We start from the raw sequence: 11,161 nt of genomic DNA, 5'->3' as shown, positions 1-11,161 counted from the left end.
AATTTTTATTGTCAACATTTATAAAAAGCATCAAAGTGCTAACTGTGAAGGAAATTAGAGTATTGTTCAAGGCTTACATCTGTTCTATGGTTAAGTACTGTTTTTACTTGGAATTACACAAATGGAGGCATAATCATTTCAGTGCTTAGGGCTTCTAGAAGTTACATTATGGCCTCAAGTCTACGAGTCACTTAAAAAAAAGTCACCAAGAAACTTCAGTTTACTTCCAAAAAATTCTTTCTTTCCAAGCAGGCAGTCTTCATGAAGGACTAAACTCCCACACCCATACAGATTTAACAGAACACCTTGGACAGTGCTACAAATCTAAGGAGAAAATGAAATCTTGCTGGGCTCGGGAGTAGCCCATACTCTGAGTCAAGGGCTGGTCTGAGAAGGTCTAGATCAAATTTTTAGAACCATCATCACAATGACTTGCAGATAAACTTGGGGTCCTAGGATTTGAATAGGAACATTCTTTCCTTGTTTTTTATTCCCAACTAAGAGATGGGTTTGCTGTGTTCTTGGTGAGCCCTGTGATGGCTGGCACTTGTCATCTGCAAATATACATTGACTCCTCTACTCTTGCACCAGTGCTGAGATATGTGTGTGCATAAAAACAAAAGCTATATATTTCCACCCCGAGTCTCCATAGTTGGATCCCCTCCAGACACCATTCTGAACATGACACTCTGCTGTAGGGTACTAAAAATGGTGCTTTGCTCAAAATAAAACCTTTAAAGATCCCTTAGTAGCTATTCAGGGATGGGAATTCAATCTCAATTCTCCACCCTTTGCCCAGCTGTAGATTCAAAATACTTACATAAAACACTGACAGTATGTACTTCCTGGCAAATCTGATTTTTCTTCTGCAATAGAAACATGTGCTATAGTTACCACAAACTATATTTTTACTTAGAAAATACACAAAGTAATAATGCACCTCCAACAACAGAAAACAGATCCTCTTTTTAAATTTTATTTTATAGGTAGCTTTGGTATAAGCTTCAGATAGACCCACTTACTACACAGTTCGTGAAATCTATACCTTCAAACCATACTACTCTCTATTTTAGGCCATTATATCTAAAAGCATGACTTCTCAAATCCTTTTATTACAAGTAGTTCTTGCACATAAATGTTATAACACAATAGCAAAAAAAAAATGTAAACTTCTTTTGCAAACTACATAAATACTATAATATCTGCTTTGAAGTTATTCTCATTTTAGAATCAGAAGATACTCTATATGCTTTACATAGAAAACTCTGGTCAGTAGCCTATGTATATAAATTTTTTTTTTCTTACTGACTTGCCTTTCATGTTGCCTACTTAGGTCTTTGAAGGAGAAAACTTTTAAATAGAACCCAGATCAAAATTCAGTCCACAAGTAAAACAAGTAGTGGAAACATGTCAATAATTGTGGGTAAAATATGAGGTGTGAACATTATTCTAAATACAAAATCTGACAAGTCACCAGTGGCATGGAAGGAACTGGATAGAAAGACTCATTTAAGCTCATATTTGATCCTATATGCAAGGAACTCAGCTCACATTCTAATATACTTTTTTACCCTGCTGAATGTCTGTTTTCAAACAAATCACCTCTTTCTATTTTAGAGCACAACAGGTCATTTCTACAACGGTAGTCCTAGACTGGAAAGTCTAGGTGGTCAGTGAATTTATTTCACCATCACTGTCTGTGATGTCTTTAAATACAAATTCAAAGTGTGAAAATATACAGGTGTGTATACACACGCATGCACACTGAGAGGACCACATCAAGGCCTCTTTCTCTTTTTTCCTGCAAGAAGAGTTTTTAACATTTACCTTTTTTGTTATTACTTCAAAGTAAATCTTTTTCCTCAGAATGTTCTTTCAGTTAAAAATCAAGTTAATTAATCTGGAGCCCTGACTGATTTGTTATTCTGAGATTCCTATTGAACACCTAGCTACTGGCCATGATTTGTTTGAGGAGAAAAACATCACTGCTGAAGCATTTCTTAAAATTTCAAATGCATGCAGAAAGAACTACATAGGCTTTCCAAGCAGCTACATAAGGTGGCTCAAGTAACGTTTTTATTTATTTTGGGCTAAGCCCTTTAACAGCATCCTTTGGAAACACAAAGAGAATGGCTACAAGATGGTGGCAGAGCCCAGGATGCATGGCCTTGCTGGGCGATGCTCCCAGGGGTTCACAGGATGTCAGGCAGGAATCCACCGTGCTGCCTTCCCTCTTTCTGTGCCTTTTCTCTAAATGCATCGTGTCCTCTCTTTCCTGCCCATGCTTTTAAATGATGAAAAACAATTTTTTAAAAATTTCCCAACGATTCATTCAGAGCTCAAATAACACTGTTACGTGGGCTTCGTTGGAGACAGGTAACCATTGTGAACAGTTCTCCCAGAGGAGGCTGGGCCAGGCAGAGGGGCACTGCAGCCTAGGAGCTGCTCTTGTTGCAGACCTGGCCTTGGTTGCTATTATCCTCCATATACTGGCTGCCCCCAGTGTCGCTCTGGCTGAGGACCACGGAGGGGATGTGCGAGAGCCGCCTATCTGGGTGCTTCTCCTGCGAGAAGCAGCAGAGCATCCTCTTCATGGTGCTGTACATGTCCTCATCCTTGTAGGAGTAGATGATGGGGTTCATGACGGAGTTGAGCAGCGCCAGCAGCAGGAACCACCTTTTCACATGCTGCACATTGCACCACGTGCAGTTCAGGCCGTCAAGCAGCAGAACCACCAGGCCTGGTGTCCAGCACACGACAAAGGCCCCTGGAGGGAGAGAGAGGAAGCAACAGGCATTCAGACCTCAGGTCGATTATTCGGGTTTCTTCTCGCCCGGTCTTCGGGCCGTAGTGCCAAGGGACTTTGAGGACTTGTTCTGACCACTGCAAAGCAAACTTCCAGCCTTCCTCTGAGCATGGGAGACTGGGCTTGTTAGAGGCAAACAGACTATTAACCACATTCCACTTCACCTTCTTATCTGCTTACCCAGGTACCGTAATTAGGGGCTTACACTTATCTCTTACTTATTGAACACAACACGGACCTTATTTCTGTTTGTTCTCTGAATCACACTAGGAGGCTGTGCAGTCATTATCCACACTCTCTGCAGGTGAGAAAACTGGGGCCAAATCCCAGGGTCTCTGTGGGGAAGCCTCACACGCTTAACCCTGCACTCTGCTGTTCTCCAAATCAGACATTCCAAGTGCTTTCCTGAAAATGAGATGCATTGCATCTATGGGAGTCTCCTAGTCTTTTAATCAAGTCACCTGCTCAGAAACTGTATTCTTTACAAATCCATGTTGCTGCTGCGTAAGCACTAAATTCTTTTTGACATATTCATAGGCCATCTGCTTAATAATCTGTTCTAGGCTGAGATATTTTTGTCAGAAATAAATCTTTCTCTTTCATGATGAGATAGAGATGTGCTTAGTATTAGCACATTTATTTATTTAGCATAATTTTAGCATCAATGGCACATGAAGGGGTGGTTCTGTTCTGAGTCTCTACCCATATGATCATACTTAGCTTACCTCAAACTTGCTAGTATGTTTTTCCTAAAATATGAGACACATGTTCAATATTTCCCTACTTGGTCATCGTAACATCAGATAACGATGACAGTTAACACATCAACGCTTCCCTTTATTAACTCATAGAACCACACTCTGAAATAGCCATCATTATCATCCTCAGGAAACTGTGGCACAAGAGAAGTTCAGTAACTTGTTTACAGGCAAACAGCTTGTAAGGGACATTGAATTTTGAACCTAGGCAGTCTTCCTCCACAGGCTGTACACTGGGCCACTATGGGACCTGCCTCCATACTGGGACGTGGTTTCTTTCTCCCAAAGTCCTTATGATTTCTGAAGGCCCTTACTTATCCATTGAACAAATAGTCATTGTGAGGTTTCAATGTGCCAAGAACTGTAATAGACAGTGAATGAGGCAAAGACCATGTGGTGCGGGAACAAAAGTGCTAATGGAAGAGATAGAATGAACAAGCAAGTCTGTGAACCGTATCACCAACTAGTTACTCTTCCTGGTTAGAGTCAGACCTGGACAGTATTCCTCTTGGTGCTTTATCTTCCTTCTGAGAGATATAATAATAAGCAAGTCAAGTCAAGAATTATAAAGAGGCAGTATGAGGCCATGAAACTCCGTGTGCTATGGGGTCAGACAGCTATGCCCAGCTCCTCACCTTACACGCTGCTAGTGAGGCAAATGACTCTTCTGAGCCTTCATTCCCTTATTTAATAAGGATAATGATCCCAACTTACAAAGTGGTTGTTAAGAGTCAGAGGTGATGAAAAGTGGTGTCTAATACCGTGTTGGGTTCACTCAGCAGTGGTCATCATGAGATGCTTTGTAAAAGACAGCTGCCAGGGCTTCCCTGGTGGCGCAGTGGTTGAGAGTCCGCCTGCCGATGCAGGGGACACGGGTTCGTGCCCGGGTCCGGGAAGATCCCACATGCCGCGGAGCAGCTGGGCCCGTGAGCCATGGCCACTGAGCCTGCGCGTCCGGAGCCTGTGCTCAGCAACGGGAGAGGCCACAACAGTGAGAGGCCCGCGTTACCAAAAAAAAAAAAAAAAAAAAAGACAGCTGCCAAAAGTAGATGTGCAGGAGTTCTCAGGGGGTTTCATTTCCCATTTCATAACTACAGCTCTCCAATGGCTCCCTTTTTTCTCCATCCTGTATTATTTTTGGTTTGGCTGACATATGTGAAGAAAGAAGTGAACTTAGAGATAAAATATCAGGGATTTGGGTCCTAATTCTTCACCTACTGTACAACTCTGGGAGATCCATGTCATCGTTCTGGGCTTCATCTTCCTAAACTGTAAATTGAGGATGTTAGGCAAGTTCTGGGTTTTTCAAACTCTGGGCCAAGGCACCTTAGTGAGAATGCAATCAATTTAATGAATTTGGAAAAGTTTCTTTTTTTTTTTAATGAAAGAATGGAAATGCAAATGGAATGGAATCGCTCAGAGTATATTACACAGACCAAGAGAAGTATTGTTTCATGAAACTTTTGCTTCAGTTTTATATACTATATTTATGTGTGCATTGGTTATAAAATAAAATATTATTTTTCACTGTTGGGATTAGTCAAAAAGTTTGAAAAACACTAATTTAGATAACCTTTAAGGCCACATCCAGCTCCAATGGTCTGTATTTCCCATAAAAGTAACACTTTTGTTCTCTCTGCCATTTCTGAGACAGGGTTACTATGTTGTCAGGAGGGAAGAAACTAAACAAAGCAGACATCAAAAGCTGTAGCTACCAACTTTGATGTGAAGAGTCCTTTCTGTGTGAGATTGCAGAATTCCAAAGAAATCCTGGTGGGAGTGTTCCAAGGTTTTTGTGTTAATGGGTAGGAGGGAGAAATATTGATAAACTTTATACTTAGTTACATGTGCATGTCAAAATTTAATAGTGTATATAACTTCCAAACCAATGGAGGGGGAAGGATGCAAGTAAAGGAAAGGAAAAAAAAAGTCTCAATGCATAGGAAAGGAGGGAAACATAGAAAACTGGGATAAAGAAAAAATTAAGATGCTGGAAATGAATCCAGATAAGTTGATCCTTGAACAACACAGGGGTTAGGGGCACTGACCCCTGCACAGTTGAAAATCCCTATATAACTTTACATTTGGTACTTGTATCTATGATTCCATATCTGTAGATACAACCAACCTCAGATCAGATTATGTAGCACTGTAGCACGTATTTACTGAAAAAAATCTGCACATAAATGGACCCGCTCAGGTCAAACCCCTGTTTTTCAAGGGTCAATGGTATACTAATAATCAAAATCAATGTTAATTGTATAGTTAAAAAAGTGAATCTAAATAATTTGATGTCTAACATTATAACCATATGTGATAAAACCATGAAGAAAAGCAAGATGATTAACATGAAATTTATAGTATGGCTATTTCTACAGGAGAGAGGGGGCCACCAGGATAGGGCACAAAGGAGGTTCTAAAGACACTGATAATGTTCTATTAAATTGGGTGGCAAGTACACAGGTGTTTTAAAATTTTAATATTCTTTTAAGTGTTATTCTTTAAACTGTACATATATCTTATATAATTTTGTTTGAGTGATGTATTTCACACACACACATCAGAAAAAAGGATAAAAGTAAATTGCCAATATGTTTTCCTAAAGACTGTTTTTAAAATTGGATTTTTAAAAATCATTGAAGCTTTTTTCCCTAGCATAAAACTCTAGTTTGGATTAATCAGGGGACCTAAACACTCTAAATAATTCTTCAAATTGATGCCCTGTTTGTCATAATGTGGTACTTCACATACATTTTCCTTTTGCATTGAATTTCATAAAATAATTCATTCAGTCAACTCTGACACACTTTTCACTGAACAATCGTTATATACCAGGCACTGTTGTAAGCATTTTATATGAATTAACCATTTAATCCTCATAGCAACCCTTGGAAATAGGTACCATTACACACACACACACACACACACACACACACACACACATATATATATATATATATATATATATATATATATATATATATATATAACCCTCATTTATATGTATAAAACCCTCATTTTAAACCTGAGGAAAGTGAACCACAGAGAAATTGGTAACCTGCTCAAAGCCATGATAAGTGGAAGGGCCAGGATTTGAAAAGGCAGCCTGGCCCCAGAGCCTGTGCTCCTGTTCACGTGCTAGGCTGCTCAGCAGTGAGCTACAAAGGATATTATTTCTAAAGTAAGTGATGGGGAAGGGGGGAGGGTACTTCTGACCTTTAAAGTCCCGTTCATAGAATATCATATCTGACTGTGAAACTGCATACAGAATATCACAACCAAGTCATTCTTTGCTTCGCTAACAGAATGAATTTCTGGCAAAGGAAGGAAGGAAGGGAGGGAGGGAGGAAGCGAAAAAGATGAAGAAGTAAAGAAGGAAGGAAGGGAAGGGGAGGAAAGAAGGAGAAAGAATTTCAACAAAAATACAGGTAAGAAGAGCAACAAAAATCTGCTGACCTGGGGCTTCCCTGGTGGCACAGGGAATCCGCCTGCCAATGCAGGGGACACGGGTTCAAGCCCTGGCCCGGGAAGATCCCACACGCCGCGGAGCGGCTGGGCCCGTGAGCCATGGCCGCTGAGCCTGCGCGTCCGGAGCCTGTGCTCTGCAACGGGAGAGGCCACAACAGTGAGAGGCCCGCGAACCACAACGAAGAGTAGCCCCCGCTCTCCGCAACTAGAGAAAGCCTGTGCGCAGCAACGAAGACCCAACGCAGCCAAAAATAAATAAATAAATAAAATTTATTAAAAAACCAAAAATCTGCTGACCTTTTCTTTACACCGTTTCCAAGAACAACAAAAGGCAAGTCTCTGACAGAACAGCCTCCACACACTGCGCTGCTGATGGGTGCTTCAGCGCTGCTGTCTGAGGTGGTGATTGCACTCCGAGCAGGAACCCTGGGAAACTGCAGCTCCCCAACTCCTCCACCGGCGGCCAAGCTCTACCTCCAAACACATCTCAGAGCAGGGGCACAGCTTATCTAAACAGCTCATTCCTTGGGGGTTTTTACTGTATGTCAGCAGCAGCAGATATGAGGTCCCCAAAAACACTTACAAGAGAAGAAAATGACAGGAATGGTTTTGGCCTTGGGAATCTGTCTTTTTGGAGAATTCTTGGAGAATGTGGGAGATGTCAGAAACATACAAATGTTTCTGTCTGTCCCAGTTCTTAAAAGAGGGGCAAGAGGGTACATCCTGAGAAATATATATCAGTCAGTCCCTTATCAATTTCCAAAAAATTCTAGAGGAAAAAACTAAGATGAATGTTTTTTGAGTATTTAAACTCAATGCTCAGACCAAGACAGCTGGGACCAAACAAGGCTTTCAAAGAGGCATATGCCAAGCCCGGATCTCCCCCCGCCCCCTAAATCAGGCATTAACAAATAGGAGCAGATCTAAAGGTATCTATCTGGGAACTGATGGAAGAAATCAAGCATGTTTTTCTTGGAAAAGAAAAGGCAAAGGAAAACCACATTATGTTAACTGTCCCCAAAGACCTGAAGGGCCATCACACAGAGAGAAGCATGACTCATCTTGAAGGTCACCCTGAGACAAATGGAAAAGTACCAAAAGGCAGAATTTGAATGTAAGACTTCTTTTTAAGAAAATGAAGCTATTAGGAGAGGAAGTTGTTGTTCTGCAGATAGAGAGCCTCCCTTGGCCAGGGTATTTACTTTGCCCAGATCATCCTGAGATGTACAAAGGGAAGAGATTTTTCCTAAATGAGAGAGGGAGAGGGTTAAGTGGCTTCTGAACTCTTTTCCAAGTAGAAAACTGCTAAATTCTACAAACTATGAGTTTCAACTCCCCATAAAATTCAAACAAATTCGACGTATTGGGTTTCCCAGACACCATTATCAGACGGTATGGCTAAAAACTGATTAAGATGAATTTTCTGAGCTACAAGTTCCCAAAGCTGGTTGGCCATCAAATTCCCAGGGGAGCTTTTTAATAATGCAGATCCCCTGGTCCTAGATCAGAGCCAATGGTCAGACTCTTCGGGGTGGTACATGGAAATCTGTAGAAATAAAAAGTTCCCTGGGTGATTATGATGCATGGCCAGTTTTACAAACCATTTTTCTATGCTGACCAAAATGGTTTAATCAAGCTGATCCTGTCAGCAAAACTGTAGACTCCATACACACTTGGCAAAAAGTCATGGAAAAGAGAAAGGGGGCAGAATTCTTTAGAACAAGAAAATCACCTTCAGGTCAATACCTTCAACTTCTGTTTAGAAGGAATGTTTGAGTACATCTTATGCATAAATGAAATGTACAAACACTAGCAGGGTAACTAGTCTATAGGCAAAGCATATACTGTCCTCCACTGGCCTTGGTTGGTGCTCTGGTTCGCCCTGCCAGGAATGCCTTCCTGGCTCCTAATCTAAGGTCTACTTTTCATTCTAAGCTTAGCTCCTCCACTGGACCTTCCCCATACGTCCAACCCACAGTGACCATTCCCTCCTCTCAACTCCTGTGGCATTTTCCACCTACAACATCCACATGGCACTGGGCATATTACCTGCTTAATTCCACTCTAACATTTCCCAAGAGCTCTGGGCTGGGCAGTGTGCTTAGAGCTTTACATACACCCATTGTTTAAAACGCATGGCCCTGTGAAGTTGCCACTCTTATTTTCCATCTCACATATGATGAATTTGAACTTCAGAACAGCTCAAGAGTTTGTCCTAGGTTTAGTCAGAAGCCAACAAATCGAACAGTCAGAATTTGAACCTAGGCCTGATTCCCCCATGCAAACTCTTGAGCGTTGTGCTATTCTGAGGTAGTTTTTAATATATACATCCTATCTCTCAGGGCCATTGCAAGCTTCCTAAGCATGTAGGCTGTGCCTCATACCTGTCTGTGTCCTCAGAATGAAGTATAGAGCTCCATACTCAGAAGCAGAGAAGATGAGTCCATTGAACATAACTGAAGTTTATTAAGAGCCCACACGAGACCAGGTAACACATTAGCTGCAGCACTTGCTGATACAAACAGTGTGCTGTCCTGCCCTTTGGGCACTGCCAGGCAGGAAAACAGGATGTGATGATTCTGATTACTGTCCAGGAAGGTGTCAGATGAAATGACACTCAGTTGAGCTGAGTATTGAAGGTCAAGAATGACTGTGCAGAGGTGAGAAATAGTATGATGTACTTGGGGAATTCCAAACAGTTTAGGATGGTTTTAACCCAGGAAGGTGACTAGGGAAGTAAGATGAAGTCTGAAAGATGAACATGGGTCAGACCTGGGAGGGCCCTGTGGGCAGTTCTCAGGAGTTTGGATTTATTGTATAGATCACACCCCATAAGTCTTTTTCAACCAGGAGTTCATCAGGTGAATGCCCTCAGGTATCCATGGTATGTAATGAATAACCTCTCTCCCAAGCACCTAGAATGGTATGAGTCATACACCATCATGGGAGGTTTAAGAAAATATTTCTAGCTTCCACGGTTCATAAAGGAAACCTAATGAGATAGGTTAAGAGCTGAGGTTTTTCAGGCTCAGTTGCAACTCATCAGTGGCTTGTGAAATCAATTTAGTAGGCTGCAACCAGCTTTTTTCTAAACAATAAAATAGAACAGAAAACATCGGGATACATCAAGTATAGTAATGGTATGTTTCATGAAACTTGTTTCAATTACACACAAAAATATGTGTATGTATTGGGCCATGATAGAGAATGTACATTATTTCTCACTGTGGGGTCCTGATTAAAAAATAAAAATTGAAACCTACTTCTACAGATCATTATTATTTTTTTTAAGTAGAGGATGATTTCCCAAAGAAAATCTCTTGTTAAACTTCAATATCAGAGTTGCTCTGACTAAAGAAGGAGATGGGGTGGGGGGAGTTGACTAAAGATCTTCCTGGAGAATTCACTCCCATCTTCACATTACAGTGCTCCCCCCGACCCCCCCAACACATACATACACTGAGGCACCTCTGAAGAACCCCTGGAAACCTCGCTGACCTAGCTTTGAAAATGACCACTGTAGAATGTTAGTTCTTTGAAGATTTTTAATCAAGAGCATGGATAAGTCTTATATTTTAAAGCTAAGCTGTGTCTGAGTGCTCAGGATGGAATGGAGGTATGTGACGCTCCCCCTGCATCATAATCACCTGACTGCTTGAAATTCAGATTTCTGGGTCCCACCCAGACCTACCAAATGAGAAACTGATGAAAGTATGATCTGGGCATCTCCGGTTTTAACGAGCTCCCTGGGGAATGCTTTAGTAGGGTGAAGTATAGGACCACTGACCTAGGCATGGAGACTCCTCTGAAGACCAGCTAAAATTCAGGTGGAAAGTCTAAGGATCTGATGGAGTTGGAGAGATATAGCCAGGTCAGCGAGGTGGTAAGGAGGAAAACCTGTAAGACTTGATGTATAAACAACCGGATCTAGGAAGTGAGGGAGAGGAAAGAATCCAGGGTGACTGGGTAGCATGGGATTCTGATAACCAAGCGGGAGAGAGAGGAGGGACAGGTTTAGAAGGAAGAGATGGTGATTCAGTTTTAGGCATCAGGCACTTAGAATACCTGTGGATCCTCCAGGCATAGATGAGTAGAAGGCAGCCAGAAATGTGGGTCAGAACTCTGAGAG

The 11,161-nt window shown here is 41.5% G+C and overlaps 1 protein-coding gene across 1 annotated transcript in view; it reads right to left on the bottom strand.

Annotated features, from left to right (window-relative positions):
- Nucleotides 1-955: 955 nt before the first annotated feature.
- Nucleotides 956-11,161, bottom strand: part of LPAR3 (lysophosphatidic acid receptor 3) — a 73,894-nt gene continuing 63,688 nt past the window's right edge. Inside the window, exon 3 of the mRNA XM_059061675.2 lies at nt 956-2,767. Within this exon, the coding sequence (XP_058917658.1) occupies nt 2,436-2,767 (332 nt within the window). The 3' untranslated portion in view covers nt 956-2,435. The remainder of the gene's footprint in view (nt 2,768-11,161) is intronic.

This window comes from Kogia breviceps, chromosome 1 (genome assembly GCF_026419965.1).
Source record: "Kogia breviceps isolate mKogBre1 chromosome 1, mKogBre1 haplotype 1, whole genome shotgun sequence".
NCBI classification, from domain to species: Eukaryota; Metazoa; Chordata; class Mammalia; order Artiodactyla; family Physeteridae; genus Kogia; species Kogia breviceps.
This window is presented reverse-complemented; position numbering and strand designations above follow the sequence as displayed.